This window comes from Takifugu rubripes, chromosome 21, assembly GCF_901000725.2.
Source record: "Takifugu rubripes chromosome 21, fTakRub1.2, whole genome shotgun sequence".
In the NCBI taxonomy this organism is placed as follows: domain Eukaryota; kingdom Metazoa; phylum Chordata; class Actinopteri; order Tetraodontiformes; family Tetraodontidae; genus Takifugu; species Takifugu rubripes.
In genome coordinates this window covers 19,280,613-19,303,208 of record NC_042305.1, presented here as the reverse complement: position 1 = coordinate 19,303,208, position 22,596 = coordinate 19,280,613, and the positions used below count along the sequence as shown (strand labels likewise).

The 22,596-nt window shown below is 50.3% G+C and overlaps 1 protein-coding gene across 1 annotated transcript; it reads right to left on the bottom strand.

The window, feature by feature from the left end:
- Window positions 1–35: 35 nt before the first annotated feature.
- On the bottom strand, window positions 36–18,758 carry LOC115247683 (NACHT, LRR and PYD domains-containing protein 3-like). Its single transcript, XM_029830268.1, has 8 exons — window positions 17,836–18,758; window positions 15,943–16,300; window positions 11,415–13,278; window positions 10,797–10,970; window positions 8,060–8,233; window positions 7,505–7,678; window positions 2,166–2,212; window positions 36–2,055 (listed from the first exon to the last, which is right to left on the bottom strand). Exons 2-8 carry the CDS (start codon window positions 16,214–16,216, stop codon window positions 1,496–1,498), a joined length of 3,267 nt encoding a protein of 1,088 aa, XP_029686128.1. The 5' UTR covers window positions 16,217–16,300; window positions 17,836–18,758; the 3' UTR covers window positions 36–1,495.
- Between the last annotated feature and the right edge of the window lie 3,838 nt (window positions 18,759–22,596).

Here is a 22,596-nt window from a genome sequence, read left to right as displayed (position 1 = left end):
AGAAACACAAATGAGGCAAAGACAACAGTTCTGAATTTTACTTGCAGGAGGACGGAGAGATGTGCTCAGTTCCAGATCTCCAACACGTCCTGACGCACACCTCCCCCATCCTTGTTTATTGAGAGTAGGAGGTCCCTGGTTACAGAATTCAGACGTGTCTAAGGGAGGGGGGGCACAAGATGGCAGGTCCCAAACAGAGCAAGAGACTGAATCAGAAGCAGGTTTATTACCATTGTTCATGTAATACACAGTATTACACAAGCCAGGAATTTGTCCTGGTGTGACGCTGCGACATTGGAGGCCGCGGACGCCGTCGCCGTGGGGGCGGAGCGGCACAGCGTTGAGACGGGTGGAGGCCGCGGACGCCGTCGCCCTCGCCGTGGGGGCGGAGCGGCACAGCCGTGCGCTACAGTGCACACTCGTGCAGCCATGTTCTATTGTGGGGGTACGACCTGATTCTTCTATTGATTCTCCAAACAGGAGCAGCCGTTGATCAATAGTCTAAATATCAATGGCCTGTTTCAGCCTGTGAAGCTGTTAATGATGCTGTGAGAGGAAGGAAGGCCTCACTGATGCATTTAGTTCTAACTATATATTCAGCCGTATATGTAGAATACTTCATCTTTACTGCACCAGAGCTACGATGGCTGAACATCTCAGACGTGCTCCACAATCCCACTGTGATCCAGTTTATTTCTGATTCCTGCTTCATTGGAATTGTGATCAAAAATCCCGGACTGCTTTTGTGTCGTCTTTAGTCACGAGTCTGGTGCTGTTCTAGACCTTCACCCCCCCAGCATGGCCGTGATCAGCACGACAGTTAAAAACATAAATATTGGAATATCAGAAATGTCCTCTTGACAACATGCAGATGCTGTTTCCTCTTGTATTGTGATTCACCATGAGATTATTTTTAAGTCAAGGGCGACTCTGAAGATGCTTGTTTTTTAGAATACAGATTTATACTGATGATCACAGTTGTGTTATATGGTGCCTACAACATTTGCTCCACTAGATGGCAGCCTTTCCAGAGCTCTATGATTATTTAGCTGGCTGTGGAATAACATTCTAAACACCCCATAGTTCACGCTTGGACAATTCAAGACCCTTAAAAATGTATCTGAGTGAGAACTGACATTGCTTTTCTGATGTTGGATGTTAATTTTGTCTCTTCTCCGTTCTAAGCTCTCTGTCTCCTCTTGGGATCTATGTTACTGTTTACATCTGTGAGTTCTCGTGGTGATCATGAAGGATGAGGCCAACTTGGCTGAGTCGCTTTGGAAAAAGAGGTTTAATCTCACCAGGAAAATTAAAAATAAAGGACAAAGGTGTAGAAAAACAGCCAGTTTTCCTAGGATCACGTTGCTCTCTCCTGACAACCTGTGGAATCAGCAATAGGAAAGATGAGGTTGGTTGGACAGACGGGACCTTCATGATGAACATCCAGCAGGTCTAGAACTCATATTCAGGCCGTGAGCTCAACCCTCGTGTTTCTTCAGACGGGAGCTTCTCCTGCGGTCGAACACAAATGCACCGAGGAACCGGTCGAGGACTCAGACCATGAACCAAAGCCGGGGAACAGCGGTTCAGTGAATGTGGTTTTGAAGGTATAGAGGGGGACCAGGGTGTCGGTGGTGATTCTGTAGAAGGTCACAGTGCCAGCGGGGTAGTTCACATAGACGGCGACTCTCCGAGGATCAGTGGATGAGAAGGTGAGGAGGGCTACCCTTTTGTTATCGTGGAGGACAGAGTAACCGCTGTCAGAACACTCAAGGCTCCAAGACTGCTGATTCCTTCCAAACCGGCTTTGGGGACTGCTTCCATGTCTCCGGATCTTTTTGTATGCTACAGAAATGCAAACCCATCCTGTCCACTCCACCTCCCAGTAACAGCGACCAGTTAGGCTGTTGCTACACAGCAGCTGGGGACAGACCTCAAACCTCTCTGGATGGGCTGGATATGGTTGGTCCTCGGCCACTCTCCTCATAATCCAGTTGTTGGACACTTGGATTGACCTGTGGACGGTGTTGGTGTCCACGCTGAGCTCACAGTGATCTAAAGGGAGAGAGGAGGAACCAGGAACCAGCTCATGAAACACAACTGAGTCCACGAACTGCTGCTTTTTTCAGAGCGTGACGTGCTGACGCATCAAGTTGATCACTTACACTTCTTCACACCACTCTTAAGTCTCTCTTTCCCACAATGGTCCAGTCTGGATTGGGAGAAGACACAGAGGAAATGAAATCCAAGGCAGGACAGAGGTTCAACAGATGCCACCTCAACCTTGAGCTCTACACTGTTCGTCCCTGACTTTGGGTCTGCCTGAACCGGTTTGCTCTTGATTCGGTTTGTGAACCTCAGAGCTGGATTTGTGACATCTCTCCATATGCCAACGTCATGGAGGAGAACTTTGCCTATTTCTCTCTAAGGATTCCCTCCCAGGCAGTGGCTGCAGCCCAGATGGTTGTGCTGGCATCACCTGATCTTTCTGTATCTCTGACGTGACCCTTTTATTCTCCCTTATGTGGGTTCTCGTACCCTGAAGGTCCAGAAAGCATCACATCTCTCTGCTCAGAGGTGGTTCAGATCTCACAATGTGCTGCTTGAACCACCGAACGTCTGGAAGGTCTCCATGCTCATCAATAAATAGTATCAGGTCTTCATTTTAGGGAGGGTGTTTGCATCTACCTGAGAACCTCCAGGCTCAACTCTGGATCCTCCCGAACAGCAGAGAGCTGCTTCGTTCCAACATCTCCAGGATGGTTGAAGCTCAGGTCCAGTTCTTTTAGATGGGTTGGGTTGGACCTCAACGCTGAGGCCAGAGAAGAACATCCTTCTGCTGTGATGAGACAGCCCGATAACCTGCATGCAAGCACACACACCACACACACGCACGCACGCACACACACACCACACACACACATCCACCACACACACACACACACACACACACACACACACACATTCCTCACTAATTAACAGCTCATTTATGCAAAGTTCTGGGTCGTGTGTCGGGGCCTGGACCTGACTGGGGAGCGAAGCACAGGAACCAGAACCAGACTAAGTCATTTTAAAAGCTGTGGGAGTGAACAGTGGTCGGCTGGTCGGCATTTTTGGTAAAGATATTTCCTCTTTTGGAAGATAACCAACATTTCAAGCTGCCATTTAGAAAAACTGATGATGCTGATAAGGAGCACTAACCTGAGGATCTCCAGCCGGCAGTTTGGACTCTTCAGACCAACAGAGAGCTCGTTCAGCCCTGAATCCCTCAGCTTATTGTGACTCAGGTCCAGCTCTAGCAGACTAGAGGAGGAGGCGCTGAGGACGGGGGACAGAGCTTCACAACTCCACTCCCTCAGATTGCAGTCACTCAACCTGAAAAAAGAAAAGAAGAAGAAAGCAGGAAATCCTTCTGGTTCTCTCCTGCACAATCAGGGACGCAGGCTTATTTCTTTAGTTGACCTTTATGAGGACGGAAGGTGCAATGATACGGAATGAAATCAGTTCTTGGAGTAACTACTGCGACTGCCTAAAACGCTGCCAGATGTGATGCGTGTTGCTGAACACCTGCAGAACACCTGCAGACACCTGCAGAACACCTGCAGACACCTGCAGACACCTGCAGACACCTGCAGACACCTGCAGAACACCTGCAGAACACCTGCAGAACACCTGCAGACACCTGCAGACACCTGCAGACACCTGCAGACACCTGCAGACACCTGCAGAACACCTGCAGAACACCTGCAGACACCTGCAGAACACCTGCAGACACCTGCAGACACCTGCAGACACCTGCAGACCCCTGCAGACACCCGCAGAACACCCGCAGACACCCGCAGACACCCGCAGACACCCGCAGACACCCGCAGAACACCTGCAGACACCTGCAGACACCTGCAGAACACCTGCAGAACACCTGCAGACACCTGCAGACACCTGCAGAACACCTGCAGAACACCTGCAGACACCTGCAGAACACCTGCAGACACCCGCAGACACCTGCAGACACCTGCAGAACACCCGCAGACACCTGCAGACACCCGCAGACACCTGCAGACACCCGCAGACACCCGCAGACACCTGCAGACACCTGCAGACACCCGCAGAACACCTGCAGACACCTGCAGACACCTGCAGAACACCTGCAGAACACCTGCAGACACCTGCAGAACACCTGCAGACACCCGCAGACACCCGCAGACACCTGCAGAACACCCGCAGAACACCTGCAGACACCTGCAGAACACCTGCAGACACCTGCAGAACACCCGCAGACACCTGCAGAACACCTGCAGACACCTGCAGACACCCGCAGAACACCTGCAGAACACCTGCAGACACCTGCAGACACCTGCAGAACACCTGCAGACACCTGCAGACACCTGCAGAACACCTGCAGAACACCTGCAGACACCTGCAGAACACCTGCAGACACATGCAGAACACCTGCAGAACACTTACATGGCTTTTCTGCAGGCTGTGAGCACTGGCAGCAGCCTCAGAAGAACCCACTCTGAAGCAGAGTATTTCTTCAGGTCAAACATCTCCAGGTCTTGTCCTCAGGACAGTAATATGAAGCCAAGAGCTGACCACTGAGCAGAGGAGAGACTTTCTGTTCTCAATCTTCCAGATCTGAGGTTCTGTTGAACCTCCTGGACCAGTGAACTATCGTTCAGCTCGTTCAGACAGTGGAACAGGTTGATGATTCTCTCTGAGGACAGATTCTCTCCAATCTTCTCCTTGATGTAGCCAATGATTTCCTGATTGGGCTCTGAGCTGCCTTCACCGTTAATTAGACCTCGTAGAAGAGCCTGATTGGTCGGCAGAGAAAGACCCAAAAGGAACCGCAGGAACAGGTCCAGGTGTCCTTTTTCACTTTGCAAGGCCTTGTCCACCGCACACTGGTAAAAATCAGCCTGTTTGATTTTGGTGTTGAACAGTTTAGAGCCTAAATAACGTAATAAGGTTGTTTTTTCTGACAGTATGTTGGTGCCAGACTTGGGAATGTCAAATGTGCATGAAGAGCAGCGAGAAACTCCTGAACACTCAGATGGACAAAGCAGAACACCTCCTCCTTGAACAGGCTTTTTTGGTAAAGATATTTCCTCTTTTGGAAGATAACCAACATTTCAAGCTGCCATTTAGAAAAACTGATGATGCTGATAAGGAGCACTAACCTGAGGATCTTCAGCCGGCAGTTTGGACTCTTCAGACCAACAGAGAGCTCGTTCAGCCCTGAATCCCTCAGGTCATTGTCCCTCAGGTCCAGCTCTAGCAGACTAGAGGAGGAGGCGCTGAGGACGGGGGACAGAGCTTCACAACTCCTCTCCCTCAGATTGCAGTGACTCAACCTGAAAAAAGAAAAGAAGAAGAAAGCAGGAAATCCTTCTGGTTCTCTCCTGCACAATCAGGGGACGCAGGCTTATTTCTTTAGTTGACCTTTATGAGGACGGAAGGTGCAATGATACGGAATGAAATCAGTTCTTGGAGTAACTACTGCGACTGCCTAAAACGCTGCCAGATGTGATGCGTGTTGCTGAACACCTGCAGACACCTGCAGACACCTGCAGACACCTGCAGACACCTGCAGACACCTGCAGACACCTGCAGACACCTGCAGACACCTGTAGACACCTGCAGAACACCTGCAGACACCTGCAGACACCTGCAGACACCTGCAGAACACCTGCAGACACCTGCAGAACACCTGCAGACACCTGCAGACACCTGCAGACACCTGCAGACACCTGCAGACACCTGCAGACACCTGCAGAAACACCTGCAGACACCTGCAGACACCTGCAGACACCTGCCAGAACACCTGCAGACACCTGCAGACACCTGCAGACACCTGCAGACACCTGCAGAACCCCTTGCAGACACCTGCAGAACAACTGCAGACACCTGCAGAACACCTGCAAGACACCTGCAGACAACCTGCAGATCCACCTGCAGAACCTGCAGACCCCTGCAGACACCTGCAGAACACCTGCAGAAACCTGCAGAACACCTGCAGCACCTGCAGAACACCTGCCAAGACACCTGCAGACACCTGCAGAACACTGCAGACACCTGCAGAACACCTGCAGACACCTGCAGACACCTGCAGACACCTGCAGACACCTGCAGACACGTGGACACCTGCAGAAACACTGCAGGACACCTGCAGAACACCTGCAGAACACCTGCAGACACCTGCAGAACACCTGCAGACACCTGCAGACACCGCAGAACACCCTGCAGACACCTGCAGAACCCTGCAGAACACCTGCAGACACCTGCAGAACACATGCAGAACACCTGCAGACACCTTCAGAACACCTGCAGACCACCTGCAGACACCTGCAGAACACCTGCAGAACACCTGCAGAACACCTGCAGAACACCTGCAGACACCTGCAGACACCTGCAGACACCTGCAGAACACCTGCAGAACACCTGCAGACACCTGCAGAACACCTGCAAACACCTGCAGAACACCTGCAGACACCTGCAGAACACCTGCAGAACACCTGCAGAACACCTGCAGACACCTGCAGAACACCTGCAGACACCTGCAGAACACCTGCAGAACACTTACAGGGCTTTTCTGCAGGCTGTGACCACTGGCAGCAGCCTCAGAAGAACCCACTCTGAAGCAGAGTATTTCTTCAGGTCAAACATCTCCAGGTCTTGTCCTCAGGACAGTAATATGAAGCCAAGAGCTGACCACTGAGCAGGGGAGAGACTTTCTGTTGTCAATCTTCCAGATCTAAGGTTCTCTTGAACCTCCTGGACCAGTGAACTATCGTTCAGCTCGTTCAGACAGTGGAACAGGTTGATGATTCTGTCTGAGGACAGATTCTCTCCAATCTTCCTCTTGATGTAGCCAATGATTTCCTGATTGGGCTCTGAGCTGCCTTCACCGTTAATTAGACCTCGTAGAAGAGCCTGATTGGTCGGCAGAGAAAGACCCAAAAGGAACCGCAGGAACAGGTCCAGGTGTCCTTTTTCATTTTGCAAGGCCTCGTCCACCGCACACTGGTAAAAATCAGCCTGTTTGATTTTGGTGTTGGACAGTTTAGAGCGTAAATAACGTAATAAGGTTGTTTTTTCTTACAGTATGTTGGTGCCAGACTTGGTGAATGTCAAATGTGCATGAAGAGCAGCGAGAAACTCCTGAACACTCAGATGGACAAAGCAGAACACCTCCTCCTTGAACAGTCCTCGCTCCCTTCTGAACATCTGCGTGAACACTCCTGAGTAGGCATCAGCCGACCTGACGGTGATGCCACAGTCTCTTAGATCGGACTCGTAGAAGATCACATTGCCTTTCTGCAGTTGTTCAAATGCCAGCTTTGCCAGAATTGGAATCATCTCACAGCTCTCTGGACTCCATTGTGGAGCTTTCCCGTCTCCTCTCTTGTTTTTCGGTGTGGACTGAACAACCAGGATGTCGATGTACATCGCTCATCCATAAATAGTGTCAGGTCTTCATTTTAGGGAGGGTGTTTGCATCTACCTGAGAACCTCCAGGCTCAACTCTGGATCCTCCAGAACAGCAGAGAGCTGCTTCGTTCCATCATCTCCAGGATGGTTGAAGCTCAGGTCCAGTTCTTTTAGATGGGTTGGGTTGGACCTCAACGCTGAGGCCAGAGAAGAACATCCTTCTGCTGTGATGAGACAGCCCGATAACCTGCATGCAAGCACATCCACCACACACACACACAAACACACACACACACACACACATCCACCACACACACACACGCACACACACACGCACACACACACACGCACACACACACACACACACACACACACACACACACACACACAATCCTCACTAATTAACAGCTCATTTATGCAAAGTTCTGGGTCCTGTGTCGGGGCCTGGACCTGACTGGGGAGCGAAGCACAGGAACCAGAACCAGACTAAGTCATTTTAAAAGCTGTGGGAGTGAACAGTGGTCGGCTGGTCGGCATTTTTGGTAAAGATATTTCCTCTTTTGGAAGATAACCAACATTTCAAGCTGCCATTTAGAAAAAACTGATGATGCTGATAAGGAGCACTAACCTGAGGATCTCCAGCCGGCAGTTTGGACTCTTCAGACCAACAGAGAGCTTGTTCAGCCCTGAATCCCTCAGCTTATTGTGACTCAGGTCCAGCTCTAGCAGACTAGAGGAGGAGGCGCTGAGGACGGGGGACAGAGCTTCACAACTCCACTCCCTCAGATTGCAGTGACTCAACCTGAAAAAAGAAAAGAAGAAGAAAGCAGGAAATCCTTCTGGTTCTCTCCTGCACAATCAGGGACGCAGGCTTATTTCTTTAGTTGACCTTTATGAGGACGGAAGCTGCAATGATACGGAATGAAATCAGTTCTTGGAGTAACTACTGCGACTGCCTAAAACGCTGCCAGATGTGATGCGTGTTGCTGAACACCTGCAGACACCTGCAGACACCTGCAGACACCTGCAGACACCTGCAGACACCTGCAGAACACCTGCAGAACACCTGCAGAACACCTGCAGACACCTGCAGACACCTGCAGACACATGCAGACACATGCAGACACCTGCAGACACATGCAGACACATGCAGACACATGCAGACACCTGCAGACACCTGCAGACACCTGCAGACACCTGCAGACACCTACAGAACACCTGCAGAACACCTGTAGACACCTGCAGACACCTGCAGACACCTACAGAACACCTGCAGAACACCTGTAGACACCTGCAGACACCTGCAGACACCTACAGAACACCTGCAGACACCTACAGAACACCTGCAGAACACCTGTAGACACCTGCAAACACCTGTAGAACACCTGCAGAACACCTGTAGACACCTGCAAACACCTGCAGACACCTGCAGATACCTACAGACACCTGCAGAACACCTGCAGAACACCTGCAGACACCTACAGAACACCTGCAGAACACCTGCAGACACCTGCAGACACCTACAGAACACCTGCAGAACACCTGTAGACACCTGCAAACACCTGCAGACACCTGCAGAACACCTGCAGACACCTGCAGACACCTGCAGATACCTACAGACACCTGCAGAACACCTGCAGAACACCTGCAGAACACCTGCAGACACCTGCAGATACCTACAGACACCTGCAGAACACCTGCAGACACCTGCAGACACCTGCAGAACACCTGCAGAACACCTGCAGAACACCTGCAGGCACCTGCAGACACCTGCAGAACACCTGTAGAACACCTGCAGACACCTGCAGACACCTGCAGAACACCTGCAGAACACCTGCAGACACCTGCAGACACCTGCAGAACACCTGCAGACACCTGCAGAACACCTGCAGAACACCTGCAACACTTACAGGGCTTTTCTGCAGGCTGTGACCACTGGCAGCAGCCTCAGAAGAACCCACTCTGAAGCAGAGTATTTCTTCAGGTCAAACATCTCCAGGTCTTGTCCTGAGGACAGTAATATGAAGCCAAGAGCTGACCACTGAGCAGGGGAGAGACTTTCTGTTGTCAATCTTCCAGATCTAAGGTTCTCTTGAACCTCCTGGACCAGTGAACTATCGTTCAGCTCGTTCAGACAGTGGAACAGGTTGATGATTCTCTCTGAGGACAGATTCTCTCCAATCTTCTCCTTGATGTAGCCAATGATTTCCTGATTGGGCTCTGAGCTGCCTTCACCGTTAATTAGACCTCGTAGAAGAGCCTGATTGGTCTGCAGAGAAAGACCCAAAAGGAACCGCAGGAACAGGTCCAGGTGTCCTTTTTCATTTTGCAAGACCTCGTCCACCGCACACTGGTAAAAATCAGCCTGTTTGATTTTGGTGTTGAACAGTTTAGAGAGTAAATAACGTAATAAGGTTGGTTTTTCTGACAGTATGTTGGTGCCAGACTTGGTGAATGTCAAATGTGCATGAAGAGCAGCGAGAAACTCCTGAACACTCAGATGGACAAAGCAGAACACCTCCTCCTTGAACAGTCCTCGCTCCCTTCTGAACATCTGCGTGAACACTCCTGAGTAGGCATCAGCCGACCTGACGGTGATGCCACAGTCTCTTAGATCGGACTCGTAGAAGATCACATTGCCTTTCTGCAGTTGTTTAAATGCCAGCTTTGCCAGAATTGGAATCATCTCACAGCTCTCTGGACTCCATTGTGGACCTTTCCCGTCTCCTCTCTTGTTTTTCGGTGAGAACTGAACAACCAGGAAGGAGATGTACATCGCTCATCCATAAATAGTGTCAGGTCTTCATTTTAGGGAGGGTGTTTGCATCTACCTGAGAACCTCCAGGCTCAACTCTGGATCCTCCAGAACAGCAGAGAGCTGCTTCGTTCCAACATCTCCAGGATGGTTGAAGCTCAGGTCCAGTTCTTTTAGATGGGTTGGGTTGGACCTCAACGCTGAGGCCAGAGAAGAACATCCTTCTGCTGTGATGAGACAGCCCGATAACCTGCATGCAAGCACATCCACCACACACACACACACACACACACACACACACACACACACACGCACACACACACGCACACATCCACCACACACACACACACACACACACACACACACACACACATTCCTCACTAATTAACAGCTCATTTATGCAAAGTTCTGGGTCGTGTGTCGGGGCCTGGACCTGACTGGGGAGCGAAGCACAGGAACCAGAACCAGACTAAGTCATTTTAAAAGCTGTGGGAGTGAACAGTGGTCGGCTGGTCGGCATTTTTGGTAAAGATATTTCCTCTTTTGGAAGATAACCAACATTTCAAGCTGCCATTTAGAAAAACTGATGATGCTGATAAGGAGCACTAACCTGAGGATCTCCAGCCGGCAGTTTGGACTCTTCAGACCAACAGAGAGCTTGTTCAGCCCTGAATCCCTCAGCTCATTGTTACTCAGGTCCAGCTCTAGCAGACTAGAGGAGGAGGCCCTGAGGACGGGGGACAGAGCTTCACAACTCCTCTCACTCAGATTGCAGTGACTCAACCTGAAAAAAGAAAAGAAGAAGAAGCAGGAAATCCTTCTGGTTCTCTCCTGCACAATCAGGGACGCAGGCTTATTTCTTTAGTTGACCTTTATGAGGACGGAAGGTGCAATGATACGGAATGAAATCAGTTCTTGGAGTAACTACTGCGACTGCCTAAAACGCTGCCAGATGTGATGCGTGTTGCTGAACACCTGCAGACACCTGCAGACACCTGCAGAACACCTGCAGACACCTGCAGACACCTGCAGACACCTGCAGACACCTGCAGAACACCTGCAGAACACCTGCAGAACACCTGCAGGCACCTGCAGAACACCTGCAGACACCTGCAGACACCTGCAGAACACCTGCAGGCACCTGCAGACACCTGCAGAACACCTGCAGACACCTGCAGACACCTGCAGACACCTGCAGACACCTGCAGAACACCTGCAGAACACTTACACGGCTTTTCTGCAGGCTGTGACCACTGGCAGCAGCCTCAGAAGAACCCACTCTGAAGCAGAGTATTTCTTCAGGTCAAACATCTCCAGGTCTTGTCCTGAGGACAGTAATATGAAGCCAAGAGCTGACCACTGAGCAGAGGAGAGACTTTCTGTTGTCAATCTTCCAGATCTGAGGTTCTGTTGAACCTCCTGGACCAGTGAACTATCGTTCAGCTCGTTCAGACAGTGGAACAGGTTGATGATTCTCTCTGAGGACAGATTCTCTCCAATCTTCTCCTTGATGTAGCCAATGATTTCCTGATTGGGCTCTGAGCTGCCTTTACCGTTAATTAGACCTCGTAGAAGAACCTGATTGGTCGGCAGAGAAAGACCCAAAAGGAACCGCAGGAACAGGTCCAGGTGTCCTTTTTCATTTTGCAAGGCCTCGTCCACCGCACACTGGTAAAAAACAGTTTGTTTGATTTTGGAGTTGGGCAGTTTAGAGCGTATATAACGTAATAAGGTTATGTTTTCTGACAGTATGTTGGTGCCAGACTTGGTGAATGTCAAATGTGCATGAAGAGCAGCGAGAAACTCCTGAACACTCAGATGGACAAAGCAGAACACCTCCTCCTTGAACAGTCCTCGCTCCCTTCTGAACATCTGCGTGAACACTCCTGAGTAGGCATCAGCCGACCTGACGGTGATGCCACAGTCTCTTAGATCGGACTCGTAGAAGATCACATTGCCTTTCTGCAGTTGTTTAAATGCCAGCTTTGCCAGAATTGGAATCATCTCACAGCTCTCTGGACTCCATTGTGGACCTTTCCCGTCTCCTCTCTTGTTTTTCGGTGAGAACTGAACAACCAGGAAGGAGATGTACATCGCTGTGAGAGTCTTGGGCAGCTCTTCTCGCATCTTCAACACATCCTCAAAAACCTTTGCAGTGACCCAGCAGAAGATTGGGATGTGACACATGATATGGAGGCTTCGAGATGCCTTGATGTGAGAGATGATCCTGCACGCCTGCTCCTCCTCCTTGAACTTCCTCCTAAAGTACTCTTCCTTCTGCTCGTTATTAAACCCTCGCACCTCTGTCCTCATGTCCACAAAATCCGGATGGATCTGATTGGCTGCCGCGGGCCTCGTGGTTATCCAGAGTCGAGCGGAGGGGAGAAGACTTCTGTTAATGAGGTTTGTGAGCAGGACCTCCACCGAGCACGGTGCCTTCACATCTATATCCGCCTCCTGGAATTCAGTGGTTCTGGTGTCCATTTCTAGTCGGCTCTCATCCAGCCCATCCAAGATAAACAGAAGCTTGAATTTACAGTTGTCAAAATTGGCGTCTCCTGATGACTGCAGAGCTGTAAAGATGCTGTTAAGAGCCTCTATTTGAATGTCCCTGGACTCTTGGATGCACTTATGAGTGAGTTCAGCCAAGGATAGGCGTGTCCCCCTCAACAGGTTCAGGTGGCGAAAGGTGAACGGCAATATGAGATGCACGTCTTGATTGGCCCGTTGTTCTGCCCAGTCCAACACAAACTTGCGGATTAGAAAGGTTTTGCCAATTCCTGCATTTCCGTTGGTCAGAACAGTTCTTATGGGTTTATATTTCCCAGCTGGAGGTGTAAACAGGTCACTGGGACTAATGGGTTGTTCTGTGTCTGAAGGGTTCCCAACCATGTCAATCTGAGTGACCTCGTGCTGAGCATTGATGTGTATGTCGCCACCGGTGGTGACGTACAGCTGTGTGTAGACGTCGTCCAGTCGTTGCTCGTCTACCTTCTCATCACAGCCTTCCTGCACACACATAAACCTGCTCCTCAGGTTTGACTGAAGCTTTGATTGATGAGAGCCGATGGGGACGTGTTCACATGTGGGACCTTAAAGCAAAATATACATGCACATGTGTTAGTCGATATATTCAGCAGATATGAATATATTATATATTTATTCCAGAGTGCTTTGAGCTGATGTTTTACAGTTTATCTTCTTCTCAGGTCCAGTTGGGCTTCACATTTCAAAAAGACAAGAACAGCGTCACTGGAGTAAAACAATCCCAAAAACTTAAGTAAAGAACTCAGAAGAGCTTTTAAAGCAGGTACGACTGGAATTCTTTCAGACTGACGCTGCAGCAATTTGCTGTTGATGCTGCTGTTGAGATCTGACGCTCAAAGTTTCAGACTGGATCAAGTTTCACTGATTCCAGATCAGGAAAAACAATGAAAGTGGTGGCGGGTCTCAGCAGGTCCGAAGGGTTGATCATGAGTTCTGAACTTTATAGGACACAAACCTCCATTCCAAGAAAAGGCGGTGCAGCTTCATCTGGAAGGATGGGTTAACCCTAACCCTAAGCATGCCTCCTCAGTCAGACCACTTCCTGTGTGTCTTGGTAACAGTTAACTCTAAATTTATGACATTTTAATGACGTTAGTGGTTATGATGGTCACTCTATCCATGCCTTTATTACACCTCTATCCATGCCTTTATTACACCTCTATCCATGCCTTTATTACACCTCTATCCATGCCTTTATTACACCTCTATCCATGCCTTTATTACACCTCTATCCATGCCTTTATTACACCTCTGTCATGCCTTTATTTACACTCTATCCATGCTTTATTACACCTCTATCCATGCTTTATTACACCTCTGTCCATGCCTTTATTACACCTCTGTCCATGCCTTTATTACACTCTATCCATGCCTTTATTACACCTCTGTCCATGCCTTTATTACACCTCTATCCATGCCTTTATTACACCTCCATCCATGCCTTTATTACACCTCTGGTCCATGCCTGTTATGGTACACCTCTATCCATTGCCTTTATTACAAATACACTCTATCCATGCCTTTAGTACACCTCTGTCCATGCCTTTATACACCTCCATCCATGCCTTATCACACCTCTATCCATGCCTTTAATTACACCTATATCCATGCCTTATCACACCTCTATCCATGCCTTATTACACCTCTATCCATGCCTTTATTACAACCTCCATCCATGCCTTTATTACACTCCATGCCTTATCCTATCCATGGCCTTTATTACCTCTATCATTTACCCCCTTTATTCCATGCCTTTATCACCTCTATCCATGCCTTTATTACACCTCTATCCATGCCTTTATTACACCTCCATCCATGCCTTTATTACACCTCTATCCATGCCTTTATTACACTCTATCCATGCCTTTATTACACCTCTATCCATGCCTTTATTACACCTCTATCCATGCCTTTATTACACCTCTATCCATGCCTTTATTACACCTCTATCCATGCCTTTATTACACCTCTCCATGCCTTTATTACACCTCTATCCATGCCTTTATCACACCTATCCATGCCTTTATTACACCTCTATCCATGCCTTTATCACCTCTATCCATGCCTTTATTACACCTCTATCCATGCCTTTATTACACCTCTATCCATGCCTTTATTACACCTCTATCCATGCCTTTATACACCTCTATCCATGCCTTTATTACACCTCTATCCATGCCTTTATTACACCTCCATCCATGCCTTTATTACACCTCTATCCATGCCTTTATTACACCTCTATCCATGCCTTTATTACACCTCTATCCATGCCTTTATTACACCTCTATCCATGCCTTTATTACACCTCTATCCATGCCTTTATTACACCTCTATCCATGCCTTTATTACAACCTCTATCATGCCTTTATTACACCTCTATCCATGCCTTTATTACACCTCTATCCATGCCTTTATTACACCTCTATCCATGCCTTTATTACACCTCTATCATGCCTTTATTACACCTCTATCATGCCTTTATTACACCTCTGTCCATGCCTTTATTACACCTCTATCCATGCCTTTATTACACCTCTATCCATGCCTTTATTACACCTCTATCCATGCCTTATTACACCTCTGTCCATGCCTTTATTACACCTCTATCCATGCCTTTATTACACCTCTATCCATGCCTTTATAACACCTCTATCCATGCCTTTATTACACCTCTATCAGCTGGATTACTGTAAAGCACCATTAACGTGCCCCGCCCGTCTGTAGTCTCCTGCCCGTTCCCATATTCTCAGCCTCAGGGCGGCTGATCGGCTCCCGGAGGCACCAGAATCTCAGCAGAACCACCTGGAGTGCTGCTCCTAAATCATGAAGCCATCTGCCATCGGACGTTAGACAGCCTCCTTTACTCCACATCTTTAAAAGCCATCTCAAAATGCACCTTGGTCCGGCTATGAGACTTTGATCCTGCTTTTATTGTTTGTGTCGTTTTTCTTCCGTGTTCTTTTATAATTATTTTATCTGAGCTGCTTTATAATTGTAATGATTGTTTTTAAAGTGCTTTATGAATATATCATCATGAAACAACTCTGGAATTCTCTGAAACATTTTAGTGTAAAGATGTTTTACCCGACGTGTTTTGAGCTTTCTGTTCTCCGTTCAGCACTTTATTCTCAGCAACACTGATAACGAACTAGAGAAACAGTTTAACCTTTAACCTCTCCTGAATTAAAGGCTTTAGAACAGAAACTGACCTTCTGGATCTGAACTGACAGCTGAAAGATTTTGCAGAATGTCGTTCCGAGGTATCTTCTCTAAAATCTTCTTGGTGACTTCCAGGGCTCCTTGATCTTTGTAAGCCTTCACCATCAAATCCACAACGACCGTCCTCTCTCTGGTCTCTAGTTGGTAGTTTTTAATTGGGTTGAAGCCTCCCATGACTCCAGGATCTTTCAGGTAAAATTTGAATTTATTGAATTCTTTCTCAGTTAAATCATCCAGAACATTCAGCAGGGTCTCTTGGGCCATTGTAGCGTCCTGCTGGCAGTAGACCTGCAATCAAGTGAGTGAAGGAACATTTCAGGAGTGAACTTCGCACCTTCTCTTCAGAGCCTCCGTCACCAAACACCATCGTACAGGAGATGGTTTAAAGGTTGAATGAGTCATTTACGATGGTCCAAAGTTGGTTGTCAGTAACGGGACATGAAAGGAGGGAGAGAGGGAGGGAGAGAGGGAGAGGAAAGGAGGGAGGGAGAGGAAGGGAGGGAGAGAGGGAGGGAGGGAGGGAGGGAGGAAGGGAGAGAGGGAGGGAGGGAAGGAGGAAGGGAGAGGAAGGGAGGGAGGGAGAGAGGGAGAGAGGGAGGGAGGGAGAGGAAGGGAGGGAGAGAGGGAGGGAGGGAGGGAGAGAGGGAGAGAGGGAGGGAGAGGGAGGGAGAGGGGAGAGGGAGAGGAAGGGAGGGAGGGAGAGAGAGGGGGGAGGAAGGGAAGGAGGGAGGGAGGGAGGAAGAAAGAAAGTTTAATAAAGCAGAATTCATTGGTTCCTTGGCTAACATTGCATCACTCTGTCTACTAGGGTTAACCATGGTTAACTAGTCGCAGGGTCAGCTAGACCCAGGGTCAACCTAAGGTTAACCGGGGCTAACTAGTCCCGGGGTTAACCAGTCCTAGGGTTAAGTAGCCCCCGGTTTAACTAGTCCCGGGGTTAACTAGCACCAGGGTTGAACCAGTGTTAAACAGTGTCAACCCAGGGTTAACCAGCCCCAGGGTTAACCAGCCCCAATGTTAACTAGCCCCAGGGTTAACCAGTCCTAGGGTTAACCAGCCCCAGGGTTAACCAGTCCCAGGGTTAACTAGCCCAAGGGTTAACCAGCCCCAGGGTTAACCAATCCCAGGGTTAACTAGCCCCAGGGTTAACCAGTCCCAGGGTTAACCAGCCCCAGGGTTAACTAGCCCCAGGGTTAACCAGTCCCAGGGTTAACTAGCCCCAGGGTTAACCAGTCCCAGGGTTAACCAGTCCCAGGGTTAACTAGCCCCAGGCTTAACCAGCCCCAGGGTTAACCAGTCCCAGGGTTAACTAGCCCCAGGGTTAACCAGTCCCAGGGTTAACCAGCCCCAGGGTTAACTAGCCCCAGGGTTAACCAGTCCCAGGGTTAACCAGCCCCAGGGTTAACAGTCTAAAAACATGAACGTTGGTTGATTGGAGACCCACAAAGATGAAGTGTTGCTGCACCACTGCCAATAAACCGTTAGTTCAACTGGCCAAAGCAACTAACAACTTTTCTTAACTAAAACTAAACTAAAACCTTGATATCCTCCTTTTATGGAAAAATACAAATGTTTTGTTGTTCATTTGAAGCGCTGCATCAGGGTTAACGCTGCACTTCTAGAGGGTTCCAATGACCCGGTTTGACCTTTGACCTGTGGCCAGACTTACATCTCAGTCGCTGTGGGGGGGGGTTAGAACATGCCCACCCCCCAAAGGTGCTGCGTTGAGCCGCCTGCGTCACGGCGACCAGCGTGTTGGTGACGGCGGTGCCCATGTTGGTGCCCATGATGACGGGGATGGCCAGCTCCACCGTCAGTACTGCCAGAGCACATTCTTACTCACTGACATCACCTGTGTGGGGTGTGGGGGGGGTCATACTCACGTCCAGAGGAGACCATGCTGACGACGATGGAGGAGGAGGTGGACGAGCTCTGGACCAGCAGCGTGACCAGGATGCCCATCACCAGTCCGGCCACTGGGTTGGACAGGACCCAGCTGTCCTGGAAGATGTTCCCTGCTGCTTTACCTGGATGTGTTCAACCAAAGGTGGTTCAGGTGGAGCCTCCTGAGGCAGCAGCACCTGCGCTGGATGGTCCAGGCCTACAGAGCGTCCCCGTGAGACCCCAGACGCTCGGGAGAACCGCGGTTACCTCCGATGAGCTGGAAAGCAGAGGTGAGGACGTCGAGGGAGCAGATGAAGACGTAGAGGAAGGCGAGCAGCAGGAGCAGCTTCCCCGCCGAGCGGGACGCCCGCAACACTTTACCCAGAGGATCCAAAGCTGAGCAGAACCAGCAAAGGCTGAAGAAGAAAGATCATCTGGTTTTAAATTCTCTTTCCTGGATCAGTGTAAAGATTTAGCGTTAGCAGTGAAACAGGGGCACAATTCCAGATCTTGAGATTTAAGGAATAGTCCTGGAATAGCTGATTATTAATAGGTTCACGGTGGTCCTTCAGCTGGATTATTATGGGGTTCTGTTCTCAGATTACAACTATTGAGTATGAAAGGGAGGAAAGTTCCTGGAAAAGAAAGTGATGATTACGTCCTTTGTTTTGGGGCATAAATTCTTCTTTATTAAGAAGAATTGTGGGTCACCCTGGAAAGTTTTGGAAATGCTGGAAATGCACGTTGTTACGATTCCGTAGTCGGATCCCTGAAAACACCTGTGCAGGTTACAAGTGATACCTGACCAGGGGACACCAGCGTCCTGCAGCTCTGGGACGTCCCACCGGTCGGACTCCTGCGTCTCAGCTTCCATCAGCTCCTGGGTCAGGCCCTGACCCTGACCCAGCTCCTGGGTCAGGCCTGACCCAGGAGCTGGGTTAGGGTCAGGGCCTGACCCACATTATTATTGATCCACAGTGGGACCCTCGCGGGTGCTCGAGCGTCGCGGGTGCTCGAGCGTCGCGGGTGCGCGAGCGTCGCGGGTGCGCGAGCGTCGCGGGTGCTCGAGCGTCGCAGCTGTGCGAGCGTCGCGGGTGCGCGAGCGTCGCGGGTGTACGAGCGTCGCGGGTGCTCGAGCGTCGCAGCTGTACGAGCGTCGCGGGTGCTCGAGCGTCGCAGCTGTACGAGCGTCGCGGGTGCGCGAGCGTCGCGGGTGCACGAGCGTCGCGGGTGCTCGAGCGTCGCGGGTGCGCGAGCGTCGCGGGTGCGCGAGCGTACCACCCACTGGCCCCATGTTCATCATTAATTTCATTTCTAAATTGAAATATACACATTTAAACACAGATATTAGAAACGCTGCCCATCCTGTTCAGGGCTCAGGCCGATATGAAGGTCCCATTGATAATTATCCATCCCTATTAATTACTAAACAATATGATCTACGCACAGTAGATCACCTCACACACCACCGTTCTGAGGAGGGCAAAGATTTACAATTTGTTTAATTACTGTCATAAAATATACCAAGTGGTCAATTTAGTCCTCTGATTAGTCCCTAATAACTAGGATCTAGATTACCACAGTAACGGCTAGTTAAGGTGTAACTCATTTGGAGTTCTTGCCAGTGGAGCAGTTGGCAGAATTCATTGTTTTGCAACATTAACTAGACAGTAAACATGTTAAAAAGACATTTATTAACAAGTGTAAAGGTTTACAGGTCTGTGGGGGGGCTGCCAGTTAACGAAGAACTAATTAGAAGACTAGAAGATCTCCCGAGATGGCTGACTGTGTGAGTGTGTGTGTGACAGTGAGTGTGTGTGTGCGTGTGACAGTGAGTGTGTGTGTGCGTGTGACAGTGAGTGTGTGTGTGTTTGTGACAGTGAGTGTGTGTGTGCGTGTGACAGTGAGTGTGTGTGTGTGTTTGTGACAGTGAGTGTGTGTGTGTGTGTGTGTGTGTGATGAGGTGCCAGGTTACAGGAGGCTCACAGCCTAAATTCTAGATCACAGCAACCTCCACTCGTGGTTCTGTGAGTAGGTAGCTTAGCTGGTAGCTTAGCTGGTAGCTTAGCTGGTAGCTTAGCTGGTAGCTTAGCTTCGCCCGCCCATGGCCACACGGTGGTGTTGGTTCTGGGGGAGGAGCTGTTGCTTTCAGAGATGGTGGAAAACTAAGATGAGAATTCCAACTTTTGAAACTTCCTTATTCTTTAACAGGTGACCCAATTTCCTTCACTCAGATGAACAGTGTTTAATATTGTGGTAAAATCTGCTACTTTGCTAACGCTACTTAGCTAATGTCTCTCATCAGACTGGGAGCTGTGCTGCTCCGGTGGCTCCGCGTCTTCACCACAGAGGAGCTCTGGCCAGAGCACCTTTCCACCTGTGGGACTCTGCCACCTGAAACAGGGCGTTAGCATTAGCATGAGATGCAGAACGATGATTAACTGCTCCTTTAAGGGTTAGGGTTAGGGTCACTAACCCTAACCTCAACCCTAACGAGGGGCAGCAGCTCCAGCACCGAGCTGCTGCCCCTCGTTAGGGTTCGTTAGGAGGCACCTGCATTCGCTGCTGCAGGAATCCCAACTTCTGTCCGAGACACTCGAGCTCCTGAAAGAGGAGGTAAAAGGCCCCGATGAGTGGAGGCTGTGGGGGGGGGATGGCGGGTGATGGCGGGGGATGGCGGGTGACGCCGGGGGATGGCGGGTGATGGCGGGCGACGGCGGGGGACGGCGGGTGACGGCGGGGGAGCACGGACGTTTACCTGGCTCAGCGTCTCACTGCGCTGGAGCTGGAGCTGAGGCAGAAGCTCCTCCAGCCTCTGAATCTGTAATTAGACCGAGCTGCTGAATATATGCGCCTCCTGTGTCCGTTACCATGGTGACATCTACTGTTAGCAAAAAGGTTGATGTCTACCCTCTTGTCAATGGCCTGCAGTCTCGCTTTGATGCTCTCGTTGATCAAAGCCGCGGGAATCGTCCTGGGCCGGGGGTGCACTGAGGAAGAGAACAAGAGTGGTCCGACCCACATCAAAGCTCTGGCAGGGTTAAACACCTCTTTGATGTTCAGGCTTCTTCACATTGATACACGTGTCCCAGACAAGGTCATTAAATATGAGTGTGTGTGTGTGTGTGTGTGTGTGTGTGTGTGCGCGGGGGGGGGGGGGGGGGGGGGGGGGGGGGGGGGGTGGGGGGGGGGGGGGGGGGCGCGGGGGGGGGGGGGGGGGGGGGGGGGCTTGGGGATTTTAGCTGATCCCCAAATTTCAAGACGTGGTTGTAAAGCGGCTTTAGATTAATGGTAGGAAGCAGAATAATAAATGATGCCTATGAAGGTCCCCACTAAGATAGAAAAGGACATGTGTGTTTCTTTCTTGGTGGGTTCCTGTTGGGAGAAAAGATCTGAGGGTGACTTGAAGCCGGTTCCCTCGTCTGAAGGAACCAGCTGATGTCTGCAGTCGTGCTGTCACGTCCATTTTTAGCTGAGAGGAAGTCATGAAACCCAGTGATGAGGAGGAGGAGGAGGAGATCCTCTTCCTGAAACATCTACCCGTGACACACAGTTAAAAACAAGGTTCCCTCTTACCGTGCTGGAAGATCTTGGCTACCTCAAGTGCATGAGGCCTGTGGGCAGAGACAAAATGGGATCTATGAGGAACTGATGAGGAACTGATGAGGAACTGATGAGGAACTGATGAAGAACTGATGAGGAACTGATGAGGAACTGATGAAGAACTGATGAGGAACTGATGAGGAACTGATGAGGAACTGATGAGGAACTGATGAAGAACTGATGAAGAACTGATGAGGAACTGATGAAGAACTGATGAGGAACTGATGAGGAACTGATGAAGAACTGATGAGGAACTGATGAAGAACTGATGAGGAACTGATGAGGAACTGATGAAGAACTGATGAAGAACTGATGAGGAACTGATGAAGAACTGATGAAGAACTGATGAGGAACTGATGAGGAACTGATGAGGAATGAGCAGATGTGGAGGAGGGACCCAAAGTCCACCGTCCAGACTCTCACCTGTGTTTGGTGTTGGTAGGAAGAGAGTTGTTGAGAGGGATCAGGGAGCCGCGCTGGTTCCTCATCTAGACACAAGGAGACAAAGTGGTGACTGGTGACCCAACCCCAGTGTTCCAGCCAAAATCCCCCAGCAGCCCCCCACCCGCCACCCTCACCCCCCCAGCAGCCCCCCCCCCTTCCCCCTCACCACCCCCCCCCCAGCAGCACCCCCCCCACCCCAGCAGCCCCCCCCCCCCCGCCCCAGCAGCACCCCCCACCCTCACCCCCCCCCCAGCAGCCCCCCCCCCCACCCCAGCAGCACCCCCCACCCTCACCCCCACCCCAGCAGCACCCCCCCACCCCAGCAGGTCTCTGGTGACCGGTCTGTGGTGGCCGGTCTGTGGTGGCCGGTCTGTGGTGACCGGTCTGTGGTGGCCAGTCTGTGGTGACCGGTCTGTGGTGGCCAGTCTGTGGTGGCCAGTCTGTGGTGACCGGTCTGTGGTGGCCAGTCTCTGGTGACCAGTCTGTGGTGGGGCCACTACAGCAGAGGCACCTCCAGGACCTGAAATCCTGATTGAGATCTGAAATCTGAAGATATAAACGGGTTTTTGTACGTGTAACGAGGCCGCGCAGGAAACAATCGGCCCGATCATCTGATGACGGAACACCAGGAAGATCCCATCAGGCTGGCCCGGGTCACATCAGGCTGGCCCGGGTCACATCAGGCTGGCCCGGGTCGTCTCAGGCTGGCCCGG